The following is a 21,001-nucleotide window of genomic DNA, read 5'->3' on the forward strand; positions in this document are numbered from 1 at the left end:
CACATGACATATACACTGAACTGACTTGTAAGAGAATTTTATATGGGGAGATTACTTATGTCTATAGAAAGGTTCACGTGATAATTATGTAAGTGATCTTTAGACTTGAGATTACTAATTTATATTATATAAAGAGTGTTATGCTTTGATCCTGACCATACATTATCCTAATCAAAGATAACAAATAGGCAAATATTAGGTATGACATATAGTACTAAATGAAGGTATTTAAGTAATAAAGAGAGGATTCATCATTCTAGGTAAATTAGAAAAAATATTATGTATGATCTGTGTTGTAACCCATTTTCAGGTCCCCACAAAAATAAATAAAATAAATTGTCAAAAGAGGTTAGAAAAATAACAGGAGGCAGAAGCGCTCAGAAAATGGTCAAAAAATTGGTCAAAGAGATTAAAAATACAAAGATGGATTTTTGACAATATATTCTTGAATGATAAAAGCCCTGGATAAGAAAATTTGATTTTTGAGGAGAAAAGTCCAAATTTGGAGGTTTATGGATCTAATTGGATTTTTAATTGAATTTATAAAGGATTTGAGTGCAAGAACAATTGATTTTTAAGTCAATTTGGGTTTTAATTAAAAGAAATTTAAGTTCTGGGGCCAAAATATATTTTTTAGGAATTTATTAGGTCCAATCAGGGGCTTAATTGCATAAATATTGAAGTTTAATGGCCAATTAGAGACTTAATTGAGAAAATCCGAAACCAGGGACCAATTTGGAAAAGGCTCGTAAATAGGGGTGTTGTATTGTATTGATCCGGGGTCAAATTGAAGAAATTGAAAACTTGATGATTAATTTGAAAAATGGCGCAGGGAAATTAGGCGACACGTCGCCTGTTACTGTTCACTTTCTTCCTCGAAAAGCTGCCCGAGTGGCTGCTTTCCAGGCGCGTTTTCCGGCTCGTCTGGCCTCCAAATCCGACAAACCATGCACCAAAATGTCCACCTGAAACCCCTTTATCCCGGGAAAGGGTCCGATCGGGTTGAAAAATTTAGAAACGGGTCCGTTTATTGGCTCGAAGTGGCCACCTCGGGCAGTCTGCAGCCTTGGATTGCCAAATTCGGCAGTTCAAGGTACACACTTTGAACTAGTGGCTTGGATTCCTCGGGTCGAATCAATGGCTGAAAATTTTTCCCAATGTACAAAATGTTTCCCTCTTGCATCTATGTTGAAGACCTGAGCGAGGAGAAAACAAAACACAAAGTCGGACGAAAACCAGCCATTACTGCCCAGTTTTTCTGCAACCAGCCTCTTCTTCTCTTTCCCTCTCCGCCGTTGGCCCTCATCCACCGCCACCATCATCACTCGTCTTCTCACCGTCATATCCACCTCCAGCAGCCATCAAAGCGTCACACACGGTGGTCTCATCATCTCTCTCTCTCCTCTGTAAATTTTTCTCCCCTGTCACCGAGGCTCCAGCAGCAGCAGTAGCCGCAGCAACCACCATGACCAGCAGTTTCTGCCTTTTCCGAAGACCTACAGGACAACAACTCTCTCTTCAGCTGCTCCAACAGTTACAACCGTGAGCCTTCCTTCACCTCTGCAGTACCTGTTTCGTTCTTCTTCCAGCCGGGACCAGTGCACGCCGCCAGCCTCGTCGCCTTCAGCCACGCCGGCCTCCATCGCATCACCACCAGAAACCGCCTCCTCCACGCCAGGTAAAGTCTTCTTCCCCCCCCCCCCCCTTGCACCTGTTAGTTGAAGAAGCTTCCCTCCTGCATGCATAATTCCCCTCCCGACCGTTTTATGCTGCGCCAGACCGTTTCTGGCCCAGTCATGCATACTGGGCCAGGTCTGGCCCAGTCAGAGATGAAAGCTTGATTGGGCCGAGATCGGCCCAATACCCTCCTGGGCCGAGATCGGCCCAATCCCAATTCCTGTGGGGCTGGGTTTGGCCCATTCAGTTGGGCCAGGCCAGCCCACATAATATATATTATATTATATTATGTATTATGATAGATTATATATATATATATATGTTTTTTTTTCTTTAAATAAAAAATATTTTGAAAAATCTTTGAAAAATATTGTTGATTTTCTTGCATTTTTGTCAAAATGGCTTAATAATGGTTTGTATTTCTATACTGTAGAGATATAAATTCATTATTAAAATACCCGGTTTTCATCAAAACATCAAAGATTTCAAAAATAAAAAATGTTTTTACTTTCAAAAAAATTTCCAAAAGTCCTTAAAAATATTGTTGATTTTTTCCTGCATTTTTTTATTAAGGTGGATTAATATTGGGTTGTATTTTTATACCGTAAGGATACAAACCCAGTATTAAAATACCCGGTTTTCGTCAAAGCATCAAAGGTTTTCAAAATAAAAAATGTTTTTGCTTTCAAAAAAATTCCAAAAGTCCTTAAAAATATTGTTGACTTTTTCTTGCATATTTTTATTAAGGTGGATTAATATTGATTTGTATTTTTATACTGTAAGAATACAAACTCAGTATTAAAATACCTGATTTTCGTCAAAGCATAAAAAAAATAATATTTTCCAAAAAAATTGTTTTTGTTTTAAAATAAGGCCTAGTCTCTCCAATATATATATATATATATATATATATATATATATATATATTATAACATCATATTTTCACACAACAAAGGAAATTTTCAAAACAATATATGTATTAGCATACATTTTGGCTTTAATAACCAGTTTATTCAAGCCATGAGAACTAGGCCAATATTTCAAAAATTCTAAAAAAATCTTTTTGTTTTCTTTTAGTATTTGGGATTACGAATTTATACGTAAAACGTATTCCTAAATATTATTAATAAAATTTTGGTATAGACGTTAGAACGGTTAGAATTTTACCCGTTAAGATAAAGACCTTCTTACCGAGGAGGATTTTTCTTGAACCATAGACAGACCAACAACTAGAAGTACAGTAACACTTTAGTTTTTTATCAGACAATAAAACAATGCAGCTTCCCTTATGTAGGGCGTATTTGGGGTGCTAATACCTTTCCTTTACGCAACCAGTCCCCGTACCCGATCTCTGAGACCAGTTAGGGTTCCTAGTGACCAAAATACTAGGTGGCGACTCCAAAGAACCAAATCAATAAAACAAAAAAAATCGCCAGTCGAACCCGCAATTAGATAAATGGATTTTTTTTAGGGTGCGACAATCTTAAATAATATTGATTGTGAAACCCTTGACCAAGATAGAATGAGTTTTGAAAAAAATTTCAGAATTTTACTCAAAAAATTAATGACTATGATGTTGAGAACTAACATGATTTAACAAAGCAGAATAGTTCATGTTATAATGTCTAAATCGAAACATTTATGATAAATTAATGAATAATAATTAAACTGGAAAATTACTCACTAAAAAGTTAAGTCGAACCACTTATAAATTTTTTTTAACATTTGATGGATCATTATAGGTTACTAAACATTATACTTGATCTTCAAATATAAATCAATCAATTTTTGAATTGATAATAAATTAAATTATATAATTTAATTACTCTTGTTTTGTTTTGGTCCACACCTGCTGACCAGTGTGACAATTATGGACGAGATGGAGCTTATGGTAAGTATGATCCCTATGATGCTTATAACTTTGAGTGTACATGCCTCCCTGGCCCAGCCCAAATCAATTAGTGATTGGTACCTCAGAGATGGGTCAGGTGGATGCAACAATGGTGCAGGGTTCGTCAAGGTGGAAAACGTGAAGGTACGCAAGTTCAGTTGTGACAAGTAAGAGTGGGTGCTTCTCATGGTATGGCAATTTGCTTGATACAAGAGTGTTCGCTGAGGGAGGACAGGATTTATATGTCCGTGTGGATGCGTTGGAGTTAGGTACCTTCAAATCTTATTGTCATTATATATCTTTGCTGCATTTTTCAACAACAGCTTAATCTTCAATACGTCTTAGATAGAGGATTTTCAGAACAAAAAATATAGACATCTGAAATAAAAATTACGGGTACAAGTACAACGGAAGTACCAGGGACATTTCTAATATGGCTAAACCCTCCCCTGCACTCTCCTACTATCTTTCTTCAATATGCACCCTTACTGATAATCCTGATGATTTGGTATCGAGCTAACGTGGATTTCTTTCTTTCTCCAGCTCAATATGACAAGAAGTCTAGAGGTTTTCTTGCAAAAAAAGGGATGTTAGCCGGCTTGGTACTCTCTATAGCTGCTGCGGTTTTCTTTGTCATTATGTTCTTATTCTGGTTGATAAAAAGGAAGAAGACGGGTAAGAGATTATTTTTTCAACTTTGTTACCAATATAAGTGGCACCAAATTAGTTGAACTAAAGAATTCCAACTTTAAGTCTATGCATATAGGAGATGATAGTCTGCAAAATGCAGTGTGTAATCAACATTAGCACTTGTTAGTACTCTTAAAAGATGATTATTGAGTTCTTTCAACGATAAACACAGCTAAGGGCAGACAACTCAAATTTCCCTTCAATATCCCTACAAGCCTCAATGGCTCTCTAAGTGGAAAGGAAGTTGGTGGAAGTAGAACAAGTGAATACGTACCAGTCTTCGACATAGATATCATATTAGAAGCCACAGAGAGTCGAATTTCTCCAACAAGCTTGGATATGGTGGTTTTGGCTGAGTTTACAAGGTACCTTTCCTTGGACATGAAATTATTTCAGAATTCTATTTACTTGTATCAAATGTTAACATGCATTAAATAACATTTTAATGTTGCATGATTAGACCATGATACTGGAAAATCGCAGAGGCTGGTGCCAAAGAAATTCTAACCAGGGAAGATGATGGAAATGGATGGAATTATGGATAGATGATGGAAATGGAAAGGTGGAGATGGATAGATGTAGGACAGATGATGTTCAATCCTTTAGAGATACAGAAATCACCACTCTAAAGTGAATGAACAAAGATTAAACTCACAATTGTCAATAATACAGTCACGCCCCAAAAAGATTAGAGTTTAGGATAGCTCACCACTCCGTGAATTGATTTTAAAAGTATACTGGTCCATTTAGCTACTATTTAAATAGTTCTCTTTACAGTTTAGCTGTAATTTTAGAGTCTTTCTCTACGGTTTAGGATTATATTTTTTAAAGTTTAAGAAACCTTAACTTTCTATCTTTGCTACACACTAAATCAGTAGGTTTGGCTGAAAAGATAAAGGGTACAGGTTTTTCACGTTGCAGGCCCCTCTATATAGCTTATGTTGCTGTTTTTATTGATAATAAGGCTGATGACATTTAAGAGAGTTGGAGGGAAGATTGTCAAGGCTTCATTGAATGTTTATTGACAAAAACAGGGGCGGCATTGCATGCTGTTAAATATCGTAGAAAGATCACGGTTCTGTTGACAGCATGCACACTTGTCAGTAAAACAACCATTACTCTTGCTAGAAAGCTCCGAATCTTTCACTGTTTGATGTGTTTTAAACTAGACACGTATATCTTTCTAGGGATACATGGCTTGCTCAGTATTTCTGTAAGACCCAAACTTTTGGGCCAAATCAAAGCCCAAGCCCAAGTCATCTCAAACCTAACCTAAATTAACCTAGGTATATAAGGAAAAGTTGCAAGAGAATTATTATTCTCTCTTCTAAGTCTTGTGGCCGTCCTGACCCTTTGTTCATCAAACCAAGGATTTCAGTTTTTGATATTGAGTTTTGAGTTTAAGAAAAGTGGAAGTAGCAAGTAAATGATTCTCTCTCATGTTACTTTTAATTATGATTTGTTATGGAAGGGGGGAGAGAGAGAGAGAGAGAGAGATTAGGGTTTATAAGGCTTAAAAGTTTATATTGTTACGATTAATTTATGATTATTAAGAGTTTAATGTTAGGTGATTAATTAGTATGTTGTTGAAAATAAGGATTTATGAGTTGATTTGTTTAAATTTATTTTTATGGGTTAAGAAATTCAATTTTACCTTGCTGTAAAATTTGGACAGAATCGTCTTGAGGTTGAAGATGACCAAATTTTGTTTTGGTCCTTAATTTATGAGAATTATAGTTTAGTCCCTATACTTTGGGAAAATTATAATTTGACCCCTAAATGTATTTTGAGATTCTGGATAGTGTTATTATGAGATTAAGGATGATGAATCTCAGTTTGATAATTGATTTGGAATATTTTCAATTTGGTCCCTTAATTTTGGGAATTTACATTTTAGTCCCTGAACTTTATGAAAATTTCAATTTGGTCCCTGGTACGTTCTAGACAGAATTTAGGATGGTTTACGGGTGAAAATTCAGTATGGTTATGTATTTCCAGACTGGTCCTCCAATTTTGGTAAAATTATGTTTTGGTCCTTGTTTTGGAAAATTGTTGTTTTAGTCCATAAACTTAGGAAACTAATCCTGGTTTTACTTTATGCATTGGGATCTTTTGTTTGATTTTTTTTTAGTATATTTCATATATTGTTGGAGGTTCTCCTAACAATCCTCAATAAGATTTTTGGGTCTTTCATCTGACATTCTTTTTAGTTCTATATTTTTCGGGTGAGTGGAATAATATTTAATATGCATATAATATAAATAAATATGTATATTGATTATACAATGAGTACAACTAGTTAATTTCTTGAATATTTATATATTTTGCTTTATCTTTCAAGTACTCATTTATTCTTGAATTTGCAATCGCAATCTGTCGAACTAAGTTCTATTTGATATGATATACGTTTCTTTGATGATTTTGTAAATATCTATTATGCCTTGATACAGGACTTGTTAGTAACTCCATGCTAACGGAAAGTATTTAGCCTATGTGCACATAGTATTCTATATACCTAGCTAGTGAGAGAGGCATATCAGCCTGTGACGACTGATCATCCCAAAGTGGTCACCTTCGGGTGTCATCTGATCTCTAACATGTATTCCACTACGTTATAATAATATGTTTAGTATGTATATGTATATCAAGATAAATCATCTTGCAAACTATTAATATCTAAAATGTATATTAAATATTATTCCTTCACTGAATTTGTTGAACCCACCCCTCATTCTTAATATTATTTCAGGTTCTTAGTTCTGATAGCAGTTGGACTTTGTTGAGTGTTTCCGCTTCTTTAATTTTGGTCGGTATGCCTTGCTTGTTTTGCGAGGCTTTCCTTTTAGTTTTGATTCAATATCTTAGACGCTCCACTATTACCTTGTTTTAATTAAGTTTGGATTTTGACAATGTAATGAGTATTATGGATTATTGTTTTTGTTTTAATTACTAATGAGGAGTTTTAAACTATCTTTTGGTTTTATCAGTTTTGAATAATATAATATTTTTGAAGATTATAAAATGCTGCGTATTTTTGAATAAATTGTTCTTTTGATATGTTTCTTCTGAGGCTTAGCGTGGGTGAAGTGTCCTTTCGATACCGCTCCTACATTGCCGATCATGGACTCGGGATTCGGGTCGTGACAATTTCTCTTTGTGTTGATGCAGTTATACGTTTGAATTTGGAACTGAAATCTGGCCCTGCCGCGAGCATTTTTGGCTTTGTTGATTTCTTTGGGTTAAGATCAGGCTCTTTTAGGCTTTGTTCAAAATCATCTAGTCCAAATTTATTAGTGGATGTAAATATTGGATTTACTAGGAATTCTCCCGCACCAGACCAACTTTGGCAGAATGTGATTAGCTTAAGTTGTGTATTAACTTGTGAGTTAAACATGGAATGCAATTTCAGGGCAAGCTAGGCAATGGACAGGAAATTGCAGTTAAGAGATTATCTAAAACTTCAGGGCAAGGGATGAAGGAGTTTATGAATGAAGTAAGGTTGATATCTAAACTCCAGCACAGAAATCTTGTCAAGCTTTTTGGTTGTTGCATTCATGAAGAGGAAAAGATGCTGATATATATATGAATATTTACCAAACAAAAGCTTGGATTTTTTCGTCTTTGGTATGGCTCTCTTCATCCATTTTTGTGTCTGTGTTCAAAGGGAAGAGTCCCCTGATTATGCAGCTTCACTTTGATCAAATTAAAACAAATGATTTCGGGGCAAACCTTTAATGTTTAAGTGCAGACGAGACAAAAAGGGTGCTATTGGATTGGAGAAAGCGTTTTGAAATTGTTTCCGGGATTGCTCGAGGGGTTTTATACCTTCATCAAGATTCAAGACTAAAAATCATCCACAGGGATCTCAAAGCCAGCAATATTCTACTAGATGCTGCAATGAACCCAAAAATTTCAGATGTCGGTATGGCAAGAATGTTTACGGAAGACCAAGTCCAAGGAAAAACTACTCGTGTGGTCGGAACATAGTAAGTCACCTGATTCTTTCCTCTCTCCAGTGATCCATCATGATCAAATACCAACAAGCTTCATCTTTTATGATTGTAGCGGCTACATGTCACCTGAGTACGCAATTCACGGACAGTATTCGATAAAGTCAGATGTCTTCAGCTATGGTGTCTTAACACTGGAGATCATAAGTGGCAGGAAAAATAGCGGCTACGGTGAGAAAGAACCCTGGCTGAATCTTATCGGACATGTAAGTGGATCGATAAATTTCTTGATAATATCTTAGGTGATTGTCTTCCTCTTAGATTCTTTTCTCGATTATCTTCTTACTTGTTTCAGGTATGGGACTTATGGAGAGAAGAAAAGGCATTAGACATAGTTGATCCAATGCTGGAACAGTCATGCCCTCCTCATGAAGTTCTGAGATGCATTCAGATTGGGTTACTGTGTGTGCAAGAATTTCCAGATGATCTACCTACAATGTTAGAAGTTGTGTTCATGTTAGGTAATGAGATAACTCTTCCTTCTCCTACGAAGCCAGCATTTGTTTTACGAACACGCAGTGGACAATACTTGCCAGCAATGTCTAGAATTGCAGCTTGTTCTGTAAATGAAGTTACAGTTACTATGGTGGCAGCTCGCTGAAATCCCAGTCTCTTGTAATAAATTCTCTCTAACAGGCATTACATAGAAGAAAAAAAATGTTGTCCTGACAATCTAGTTTTCAGAGAGCATTTTTTAAGGTTACCTCACCTGCTAAAATGATTTTCTACTTAGGATAGAAAACTAAATAATTCGATTTATTAAATTTATTAGCAACTAGTACTCCCACAATAAAACAAACTCCATTGAAATGCTTAAGGGGCTGTCCACTCATTATTGCAAACTAGTTTCATGAGCATTTCTTTACAACTCTTCATACAAAAGCAGTGAAGAGTGTCAGCCAAGCACCACCGTCACTGTCGGCGCTTGGCTTCATGCGCCGTCATCGATTGAAGAGCAAAGATTGGTGGATCTGAAGCCACTCTTTAACCTCTTCGTTTCCCTGCCGGCACTCACCGCTACCTGCAAGACAAAGAAATCAACACTAGACAGTAGTTTTTATTTATTTTTATTTTTTTAGATCTACCTCTCTCTCTCTCTCTCTCTCTCTCTCTCTCTCTCTACTGTAATTTCTTCTTCGCTCTTCTGATTGTTATTGTGGTGTTGTTGTGGATCTGCCGTGAAGAGTGCCTTGTGTTGTGGTTTAGGAGAAGGCATTGGGAGACTACGATGGAAGAAACTAAGAGAGAGAGGGGTTCTGGTTTGGCTTTCTGAAGATGATGAGGGGGTGCTGTTCATGGTTTGATATCACTGGTTTTGTTATGGTGGAGATGGTTGAGTCTGAGAAGGGAAATGGTGGAGGCTGGATTGCAGTGGGGTTAACACTGCTGAAAAGTTATGCACAGTGTTGGGGAAATGAAAATATGGTTTTTTTTTTTTTTTTTTTTGAAAAGGAGAAATTTTCTATGTGTTTTGATTTATTTTTTTATCTGCTTCCTACGCTGAATATTTTTTTATCTGCCCCTGGAAATCTTTGATTTGCCTCCCCTCTTTTTTTTTTTTTTTTGGTTTTTACCTGTGAGGAATGTATTTATAGTAAAGAGTTTTAAACAAATATAATTTTTTTAAAAAAATTATTTAAAATTTAAAATTAAGAGAACTCTAAATATTTTAATGATTTATTTTTCAACTGAAATTAAGGGAAAAAGAGTAAAAGCACATTATAGCTCCTGTTTTTCTTATAAGCTTACAAATCACACTTTTAATTGAAATTAATATTTAATTTTTTAATATCTATTTTTTAATCTTTTAAAAAATTAAATTAAAAGTAAATAGTTGAAATTAAATTTAAGTTATATTAATTTTATAATAGAACTTGTAGAATTTCTTAGCAAAATTTGAGCAGGACAATTAGATTGAAAGTTATATTAATTTTAGTCATATAAATCATTTGGCATGACTAGACCTGTTTTAGACTCGCACAAGTCCTTATAGTCCATAAATATTATGCTAGGCTTTTCACATGATGTAATTTCAACAAATCCACATCTAGTATTCAGAACCTCATGAATCAGAGAGTTTCAGTGCAAGCTTCATTCTCGGTTGAATCTCAATCTCTTAGATATTATCCATTTAACTTTCATTTAAAAATATTTGCCTTAAAATGACGCTTACTGGTCAATTGAATTTTATTGTTTTTTGTGATACTGAACTTTTGAGCCAAGAAATTAAGGCGCTTACTTAGTCAATTGAAAATGACAATACAAAATAAAAATCCCGACTCTACTAGAGGCGCTTACTTAGTCAAAATAAAAGTCCCGACACTACTAGAGGCGCTTACTTAGTCAATTGATGTATTAACCTGTCAAATATTTCTCATTTCATAGCTTGAATGCCTTCTTCTCCAAATTTTCCTGTCCACAGACAATGTTAAGTTTTAATGAGTCTCCAGAGGAGGAAACTTCCCTTCGGGATAATCCTATCAATGATACCTCTGGAGTGCTCTCAGTCAATGGTCAAGATAACCTCCTCCTCTACGGCAAAAACACCAAATTAATTAGTCCTGTCTGGTTTCACACATGTTTCAGTCTCATCACCCAGCAACTCTATGGCTCAACTTTTAAATTCAGGAAACCTTGTGATTTTACACGATTTCAAAGATTTAATATGATTTTATACTTTTTAAATTTTAAAGTTAATTTGATATAATAACATATATTAACTTATAAAATAATATGATTATGATTTTATAAGTTAACTCATAATTTTAACGAATCGTTTATGGCCTTTCAAGTGGTCATTTATTACATGGCTGGCTCCACTGAGAACTCTAATAATCGGTCAAGAAAAATTTATGAAGCTTTAGTAGGTGGCTTTTTGGCCCCAGTCATTAAAACCCCAACTGCACTACCAAGTCATCTACTCACCCCACCAACACACAATCATTGAAACAAATTATGAATCCCATAGAAAGGTTTTTGAGTACATTGTTTCTCTTCCTTGTTTCTCATTCTTGCTTATCTATTGACATCATAGCTCCAAACCAATCAATCAAAGATGGAGATGTTCTGGTCTCTAGTGGACAAAGCTATGAACTCGGGTTCTTTAGCTCAGGCATCGATTCTACTCGTCGTTATGTGGGAATTTGGTACCGTAAGGTTTCAGAACGAACTGTTGTATGGGTGGCAAATAGAGATAATCCTATCGATGGTACCTCCGGAGTCCTAGCTATCATCAAACAAGGTAACCTTGTAATTTATGAAAATAACCGAAGTAGTGTTCCCGTTTGGTCTGCAAATGTTCCAGCCAGGATTCAGCCACAATTAGCAATATCAATGACAAATTGCACGGCTCAGCTCCTGGATTCAGGAAACTTGGTCTTGGTTCAACAGGATAGCAAAGGGATCTTGTGGCAGAGTTTTGATCATGGTACAGATACTCTGCTTCCTGGTATGAAGTTTGGGCGGGACCTGAAAATCGGTTTGAACCGGTCTCTGTCATCTTGGAAGTCCAAAGATGACCCGGGAACCGGAACCATTGTCCTTGGTATTGATCCAAGTGGGTTTCCCCAGTTGGTCCTTTACAAGGGTCAAACCCGAAGATGGCGTGGCGGACCATGGACTGGCCTAAGATGGAGCGGAGTACCCCAAATGGCCGCTACCTACATCTTCAATTGTTGGTTATTTTTGTTAGTTGCAGGACACAAGTAAGTGTAAAGCTAGAGCAGAATATAATTTGTGAAGAAGAATACTTTCATTGATCATTGAATACTCTTTAAATAGAGTTAGAGTTTTACATGGAAACAAAAAACAATTCAAAATTCAAATGCATAACTACTGATCAGATATGATCAGTTATTTATTCCTAGAATCTTGGTCTTTAGCAGAGATCCTTATTGACGAGATTTGATCAACATGCAGCAGCTCAGCTTCCTGGTCTTCTGCAGCTTTCTAAGGCAGTTAAACAATACTCCTCTTTGTCTTAACAGCAGCAGATACCAAGCTTTCCTCGTAAATCTTCAAAACTTGCTTTTGGAAGTGCTTTTGTTAGAACATCTGCAATCTGATCATTAGTTCTGCAATACAGCAGAGTAACTTCTTCTTCCTTCTGAGCTTCTCTTAGGAAATATAACTTAATTTTAAAATGCTTAGTTCTGCCATGAAACACTGGATTGTTTGCAATAGATATTGCAGCTTGATTGTCAACGTAAATCTTTGTTGGTTCCAGTTGATTCATATGCAGATCAGCAAGAATTTTCCTTATCCAAATAGCTTGATTGACAGCAGCAGTAGCTGCTGCATATTCAGCTTCAGCTGTGCTTTGAGCTACATTTTCTTGCTTCTTTGAACACCAAGAAAACATACCTGATCCAAAGCTGAAACAGTAACCTGAAGTGCTCTTCATGTCGTCTACAGAACCTGCCCAGTCACTATCAGAGTATCCATGCAGCATAAGTTTCTGAAGATGAGAATACTTTATTCCATAGCTTAATGTACCTTTAATGTATCTTAGTATCCTTTTTGCAGCTTGTAGATGCATTTCAGATGCACAATGCATAAAACGTGACAGCAAGCTCACAGCAAATGTAATGTCTGATCTTGTACCTGTTAGATACATTAAACATCCAATCAAACTCCTGTACTGACCTTCATCTGCTTTGTTTGTTCCATCATTCTTGCTGAATTTTTCTTTCAGATTCATAGGTGTGCTTGTGCTCTTGCAGCTCTCCATGCGAAACTTCTTCAGTATCTCTTTAGCATATTTCTGTTGACATATGAAGATTCCATCATCACTTTGTTTCACCTCCATTCCAAGGAAGTAAGACATCAACCCGAGATCTGTCATCTCAAATACATCAAGCATCTCAGCCTTGAATGCTTCAATTTGTGTCTTATTACTCCCTGTTACAAGTAAGTCATCAACATAAACAGATACAATAATTAAGTTTGTATCAGCTCCTTTTACATACAAAGTTGCCTCACTCAAACTTTTAACAAAGCCAAGTTTGTGTAGATGATCATCAATTCTGCTATACCATGCTCTAGGAGCTTGTTTGAGGCCATACAAAGCCTTTTTCAGCAGGTAAACCTTCTCCTCTTGTCCCCTGACTTCAAAGCCTCTTGGTTGCTCTATGTAAATCTCCTCCTGCAGATATCCATTTAAAAACGCAGACTTTACATCCAGCTGATAAACCTTCCAATTCTTTTGTGCAGCAACTGCAAGTAGCAATCTGATTGTGTCCAAGCGTGCTACTGGTGCAAAGGTTTCTGAAAAATCCACACCGAACACTTGAGCATAACCCTTCACAACTAATCTGGCTTTGTATTTGTTTATAGAACCATCTGCATTTTGTTTGGTTCTATAAACCCATTTTACTCCTATAGCCTTCTTGTGCAAAGGCTTGTCCATCAGCACCCAGGTATCATTCTTTTCAATCATTCTAAGCTCTTCTTGCATTGCAGCATTCCATTCATTCTTCTTTACTGCTTCTTCAAATTCTGCAGGTTCATAGATAGCAATATTGCTTCTTTCATAAATTTCAGTTAATGTTCTTGTACCTCTTACTGGTTCATCATCAATGTTGTCATCAACAATCTCCAAGACTGGAGATTCTTGCTGCTCTTGCTGCTCTGTTGATGATCCCAGCTGTTCTTCTGGTTGCTCCCACTTCCATTGCTTATCTTCCATAAAATTGACATCTCTACTTACCAGAATTTTTCCATTTTGAGGTTGGAAAATTCTGTAAGCTTTTGATGGACTGCTGTATCCAATGAAGACTCCTGGTTCTGACTTCTTGTCCAGCTTATCTCTTTTCACCTGTGGTACATGACTGAAACAAATACAACCAAAAATTTTCAAATGTTGCAGGTCTGGTTTGTATCCAAACCAAGCTTCAAAAGGAGTTTTTTTCTGCAAAGCTCTGGTTGGCATTCTGTTCAGTAGATATACTGAGGTATTTGCAGCTTCAGCCCACAATTTCTTTGGCAATTCTTTTTCATGCAGCATACATCTAGCCATTTCCATGATGCTCCTGTTTTTTCTTTCACTCACACCATTCTGTTGAGGTGTGTAAGGTGCAGTAAGCTGATGTTCAATTCCGGATTCATCACAGAATTGTTGGAATCTTCCACAGGTATACTCCTTTCCATTGTCTGATCTTAATGTTTGAATCCTGCACCCACTTTGATTCTCTACCCATGTTTTATATTTCCAGAATACATTAGCAACTTCAGACTTGAATTTAAGAAAGTAAATCCAACAGAACCTGGAATAATCATCAATGAAGATGATATAATATTTGCTGCCATTCAGTGAAGCTGTACTCAGAGGACCTCCAACATCTGTATGTATCAACTGAAGTTTTCGTGTTGCTCTCCAGGTTGCATGAGGGAAAGGTTTTCTGACCTGCTTTCCATATTGACATGCTGCACAGTTTATTGATCCATTCTCCAGTTGTGGTACTCCTTTTACAAGAGTATGTGTTTGCATGTAGATAAGCCCTGCATGATGAAAGTGTCCAACCCTTTTATGCCATAGTTCATCACTGCATATTTTTGCAGAAAACACACTCTGCTCCTTCTCCATAAGGTTTAAAATAAAACCTTTTGATTTCATTTTTACCCTGAACACATTGTTGCCTAAGTTATCTTTGATCAGACACCATTGATCTTCAAACATTACTTTGAATCCTTTCTCAATGAGCTGTCCAACACTAAGCAAGTTTTGATCAATGTCAGGCACATATAAAACATCTGAAATATACTTCAAACCTGACAGGCTATTCAAGACGACAGTTCCTTTGCCTCTGACATCAATGTGATCACCATTTCCAATTTTAACTTTGGAAATAGCTGTTCTGTCAAGCTCTTTGAACAAATCCTGATTATTTGTCATGTGGTTTGTGCATCCACTATCAATCAACCAGGAATCATTTGAACTATTTCCTGTTGAAAAACATGATGCAACAAACAGCTGCTCCTCTTCAGATTGTTGTGCAACAGGATTTGCGTTTTCTTCAAGATGTTGTGTCCTGCAGATTCGTTCAACATGTCCAGTCTGCCCACACTTTCTGCATTTGATATCTGGTCTCCACCAGCATTTGATCGGCTGATGATTTGTCTTTTTACAGTAGGTACATGGTGGAAATGTTTCCACCTTGTTTCTGTAAGTTTGAAATTTGTTCTTCTTGATGAATCTCTTGTTTCTGCTTCCTCCTTGATATTGAGTTCTTGCTTGAAAAGCTCCCTGCACTGATTCTTCAAGTCTCATTGATCTTCTCTGTTCTTGTGCCTGCAATGCATTTGTCAACTCTCCAAGAGAGATGCTGGTTAAGTCTTTAGACTCTTCTAATGAAGAGATCTTAGACTCATATTTTTCTGGCATAGTAACCAGTATTTTCTGCACAATTCTATCATCAGAAAATTCTTTTCCAAGCAATCTTACTTTGTTTATTATGCTTAGCAATCTGTCAGCATAATCTTTGATGTTTTCAGTTTCCTTCATCTTTTGCATTTCAAACTCTCTAATTAAATTAAGAACCTGCATATTTTTTGTTCTTTCATTTCCTTGATATTCCTTTTTAAGATAATCCCAAATACCTTTTGCCGAATCCACATTCATGATTCTTGTGAATACTGTATTCGATACAGCAGCATATAAGCAAGCTTTGGCCTTGGATTTCCTTGTCTTCTTCTCCTTGTTAATCTTTAGCTGAGCTATTGTTGGATTTGCAGGCAAGTCAGGAACAACATAGTTTTCTTCCACAGCTTCCCAGAGATCTAGCGCCTCCAGATGCACTGTCATTCTGATGGCCCATGTTTCATAGTTTTCACCATTGAACATTGGCGGTGAGCCATGCGAGATAATTGTTTCAGAATCCATTTTGTGTTTTTTGGTTGTGTTTGTGGTTTGATTTGGTTTTGTGTTTTTGTTTCTCTCAACTCACAAGTCCCTCAAGAAAGATATATTGCTCTGATACCAATTTGTTGGTTATTTTTGTTAGTTGCAGGACACAAGTAAGTGTAAAGCTAGAGCAGAATATAATTTGTGAAGAAGAATACTTTCATTGATCATTGAAATACTCTTTAAATAGAGTTAGAGTTTTTACATGGAAACAAAAACAATTCAAAATTCAAATGCATAACTACTGATCAGATATGATCAGTTATTTATTCCTAGAATCTTGGTCTTTAGCAGAGATCCTTATTGACGAGATTTGATCAACATGCAGCAGCTCAGCTTCCTGGTCTTCTGCAGCTTTCTAAGGCAGTTAAACAATATCAATGTTACTTTCGTTAGCAGTGTTGATGAGGTATCTTATTCCTATAGTATCAATAATCCCTCCTTCATTTCAAGAGTGGTGGTGAACGAATCAGGAGTAGTGCAACGGCTGACATGGAACGATCGTGATCAACAATGGTTCGAAATTTGGTCCTCCCCAAAAGAAACATGTGACGCCTATGGCCAATGTGGTCCAAATAGTAACTGTGACCCATATCAAACAAATAATTTCATGTGCAAATGTCTACCCGGATTCGAACCCAAGTCACCCCAAGAATGGTACCTGAGAGACGGGTTAGGAGGTTGTGTCAGGAAACCTAATGTGTCCACGTGTCGCAGCGGAGAAGGGTTCGTCAAGTTAGCTCGAGTGAAGGTGCCGGATACTTCAATGGCGAGTGCGAACATGAGTTTGATATTGAAAGAATGTGAGCAAGAGTGCTTGAGGAATTGTTCTTGTACAGCTTATGCTAGTGCTGACGAAAGAGGGTTTGGATGCTTGAGATGGTATGGTAATCTGGTTGATATAAGAACGTTTTCAGATATGGGGCAAGAGATTTACATCCGTGTCGATAGAGCTGAATTAGGTACATGTCCAATTCTACTGTCTATGTTTTTTTTAGTTTTATTCAATTATTTTTATGTGCATGCATATTTTTATTATCCTTTGACCAAAAAAATCAGTTCAAAGAAACAAAGTTGTTGAAGCAATTAGATCCATAGTCTATGTTTCAAGATTAGATATCTTCAATTACCGCTGTCATTAACTTCAAGGTCAAATTGCTTGAGAGACTTGCCAATTAGGGAATTTGAGGAAGGTACAACAAGTTCAGATTTACCACTTTTTGATCTTAGTGTCATAGCTGCGGCAACAAATAATTTCTCAGGTGCCAACAAGCTTGGAGAGGGTGGTTTTGGCTCAGTGTATAAGGTAGCCTAGCCTGCCTTGAAGTCCCTCAAACACATAGCATCACTTCAGTTTACATGTTGAACTATGAGATTGATGAATTTGGATTGCGATTTTCAGGGGCTGCTGCATGATGGAAAGGAAATTGCGGTCAAAAGACTAGCAAAGTATTCTGGACAAGGGATTAATGAGTTCAGAAATGAAGTCGAGCTCATTGCAAAACTTCAGCACAGGAATCTTGTAAGGATATTAGGTTGTTGCATCCAAGGAAGAGAGAAGATGTTGATCTATGAATACTTGCCAAACAAAAGTTTGGACTCTTTTATTTTCAGTATGTCATCATCATTCTGTCAAATTGTCCCTATATTGTGGATTTTTCAGTTTTTTCTCATTCTATAAAACTTGAAAAATGAATACAAGCCTGCATTGATTTGATGAGATTTATGCTTCTTTGGGTACAGATGAACCAAGAAGGTCACAGTTAGATTGGTCTACACGTCACAACATTATTTGTGGGATTACTCGAGGAATTTTGTATCTTCATCAGGACTCCAGATTACGAATCATCCACAGAGATCTTAAGGCAAGCAATGTTCTACTAGATGCCTCAATGAACCAAAAATTTCAGATTTCGGCATGGCTAGAATATTTGGAGTAGACCAAATTGAAGCCAACACAAACCGTGTTGTTGGAACGTAGTAAGTTTATCCTTATATATTTAATGAATTATATTAGAAAATAATATAAGATTATTTTTAGAATTTTAACTAATAATTTAAGTTTTTTTAGATAAATTAGTTTTTGGACATAATATTAGAATTTTAATTATTTTATCTAATTAAATTAATAAAATTAAGAACTTATACAACTTTTAAATGTTAGAAAATAATATAAAATTATTTTTAAAATCCCACCATAATTTTTATTTATATTTTTTTTGAATAGCTGACTTTATTAAGCTCTTCTTTTCCTATGTTATTACAGTGGTTATATGTCACCAGAATATGCAATGCAAGGCTTATTTTCAGTTAAATCTGATGTATATAGTTTCGGGGTTTTGCTATTAGAGGTCATCACTGGGAGAAAAAACAGCCATTTTTATGATGAAAGTAACTCTTCGAACTTGGTTGGATATGTAAGTAATAAGATCACATATACATATATTGCCGATTTTAAAATTTCAACTCCAACATAGCATATTGATATGAAATTTCTTTAGGTTTGGGATCTATGGAGAGAAGGCAGGGCCCTGGAAGTAGTGGATACATTGATGGGCGACTCGTATCCTGAAGATCAAGTCTTAAGGTGCATCCAAATTGGTCTTTTATGTGTGCAAGAATCTGCGATGGACCGACCATCAATGTCTGATGTTGTTTTCATGTTGAGTAATGACACAACTCTTCCATCTCCCAAGCAACCTGCGTTTATTACGAAGGAGAGTTACTATAGTGGAGATCCATTAACAAGTGAAGGATCACATTCTATAAATGAAGTGACTATTACCATGCTTGGACCTCGGTAGAGGCTTACATATATCTGACGTTCTACTTTTATTTGTTAATATTAATTTGTATTAATATTATGATAGCTTTTACCATAATATTTTAAAAATTAGGTTTAAAGTGGAATTCAAGAAAAATTAATTATAATGTATGTTAATTAACTAAATATTTGTAAAACTTTAAATAAAAATAAAATACAATTTCAATCACACCATATTAATTGTTATACCAAGTGGTTGGATCCTAGTAGAAGTATCATGGTTGTGAAATATTATTTATTATATTTCTAAGCATATGGAACCAAGTAGTGTAGTTATTCTTTAATAACCACAATGTAGATAAGGATACCTCACCTCAATAATCTTTCAAATTAAATTTTCTTCATTAAAAATGCTACGCTCTTCATAAATCTGCTTATTCAACAATTTAATTTTATCAAAGCTAATGAGATTTTAAATATCTTTTATTTTACTTAAATTCCTACAAGATACAAATATACAAAAAAACAACATGATTGTTATCATAATATATATATATATATATATATATATATTAGTAATAAATTCATTTTTGAAAATAATATATTTACAAAGTAGTTATGTTTAGACAAGATCTATTTGCAGTACTAGGTCAGTAATCCTGCCAATCGCAATATATTCTTGCGCAAGAACCTGTATGAAGACCAAAAACATTCATTTTCCATGGAGGGACAAGATGAGGTAAGGAGATTAGATAGTAGGTACAAAAAATTGAATGAAAAATTATAAAGTTGTTGTAATTATAAGAAATTTATTTTATATTAAATCATTATTTTTAAATATCCTAGTCAATATTTAATTAAGACTTCAACATCAGCTTTGTGAACAATGATGACGAGTTAACCATAATGTGGGGTGTTCGCAACAGATCAATCTTCTCGCGATTAGTTGTCGACGAGCCTGGATCAGTCCAACGGTTCACATGGCATGAACAAATTGCTAAATGGGATGTATTTTGGTCTGCACCTACTGACCAGTGTGACAATTATGGACGATGTGGAGCTTATGGTAAGTGTGATCCTTATGATGCTTATAACTTTGAGAGTACGTGCCTCCCTGGCTACCAGCCCAAATCAATTAGTGATTGGTACCTCAGAGATGGGTCAGGTGGATGCATCCAGAAGAATCTCACAGGAATGTGCAACAATGGTGAAGGGTTCGTCAAGGTGGAAAACGTGAAGGTACCAGATCCTTCAACTGCCCGTGTGGATAACAATTTGGATCTGAAAGCTTGCATGGAGCAATGCTTGAGGAATTGTTCCTGCAGAGCCTACGCAAGTTCAGTTGTGACAAGTAAGAGTGGGTGCTTCTCATGGTATGGCAATTTGCTTGATACAAGAGTGTTCGCTGAGGGAGGACAGGATTTATATGTCCGTGTGGATGCGTTTGAGTTAGGTACCTTCAAATCTTATTGTCATTATATATCTTCAATATGTCTTAGATAGAGGATTTTCAGAACAAAAAATATAGACATTGAAATAAAAACTACGGGTACAAGTACAACGGAAGTACCAGAGACATTTCTAATATGGCGAAGCCCTCCCCTGCACTCACCTACTATCTTTCTGCAATATGCAAAATTACTGATAATCCTGATGATTTGGTATCAAGCTAATGTGGATTTCTTTCTTTCTCCAGCTCAATATGACAAGAAGTCTAGAGGTTTTCTTTCAAAGAAAGGGATGTTAGCCGGATTGGTGCTCCCTATAGCTGATGGGGTTTTCTTTGTCATTATGTTCTCATTCTGGTTGATAAAAAGGAAGAAGACGGGTAAGAGATATTTTTTCAACTTGGTTACCAATATAAGTGACACCAAATTAGTTGAACTAAAGAATTCCAACTTCAAGTCTATGCATATAGGAGATGATATAGTCTGCAAAATGCAGTGTGTAATCAACATTAGCACTTGTTAGCATAGTTTTAAGACCTGGCCTGGTGGCCGGCTTTGTCCAAGACCTGGGTTCCAGGTTTTGACCGGATCACCAGTTCGGTCTGGTTAATTTTTTTTTAA

The 21,001-nt window shown here is 36.0% G+C and overlaps 1 protein-coding gene and 2 pseudogenes across 1 annotated transcript; all 3 read left to right on the forward strand.

The window, feature by feature from the left end:
* The first annotated feature begins 4,121 nt into the window (after nt 1-4,121).
* LOC118039002 (G-type lectin S-receptor-like serine/threonine-protein kinase RKS1) lies at nt 4,122-9,197 on the forward strand (annotated as a pseudogene).
* A 1,938-nt stretch (nt 9,198-11,135) lies between these two features.
* LOC118038999 (G-type lectin S-receptor-like serine/threonine-protein kinase RKS1) lies at nt 11,136-19,118 on the forward strand (annotated as a pseudogene).
* A 720-nt stretch (nt 19,119-19,838) lies between these two features.
* Nucleotides 19,839-20,903, forward strand: LOC118039001 (G-type lectin S-receptor-like serine/threonine-protein kinase RKS1). Its single transcript, XM_073408688.1, has 2 exons — nt 19,839-20,385; nt 20,602-20,903. Exons 1-2 carry the CDS (start codon nt 19,839-19,841, stop codon nt 20,901-20,903), a joined length of 849 nt encoding a protein of 282 aa, XP_073264789.1.
* Nucleotides 20,904-21,001: the final 98 nt, after the last annotated feature.

This window comes from Populus alba, chromosome 4 (assembly GCF_005239225.2).
Source record: "Populus alba chromosome 4, ASM523922v2, whole genome shotgun sequence".
Lineage (NCBI taxonomy): Eukaryota > Viridiplantae > Streptophyta > Magnoliopsida > Malpighiales > Salicaceae > Populus > Populus alba.

Coding starts and splice junctions, on each gene's coding strand:
- LOC118039001 (XM_073408688.1), top strand. CDS start 19,839: ATGTGGGGTGTTCGCAACAGATCAATCTTCTCGCGATTAGTTGTCGAC. Junction 20,386..20,601: donor TGTGGATGCGTTTGAGTTAG/GTACCTTCAAAT, acceptor TTTGGTATCAAG/CTAATGTGGATTTCTTTCTT.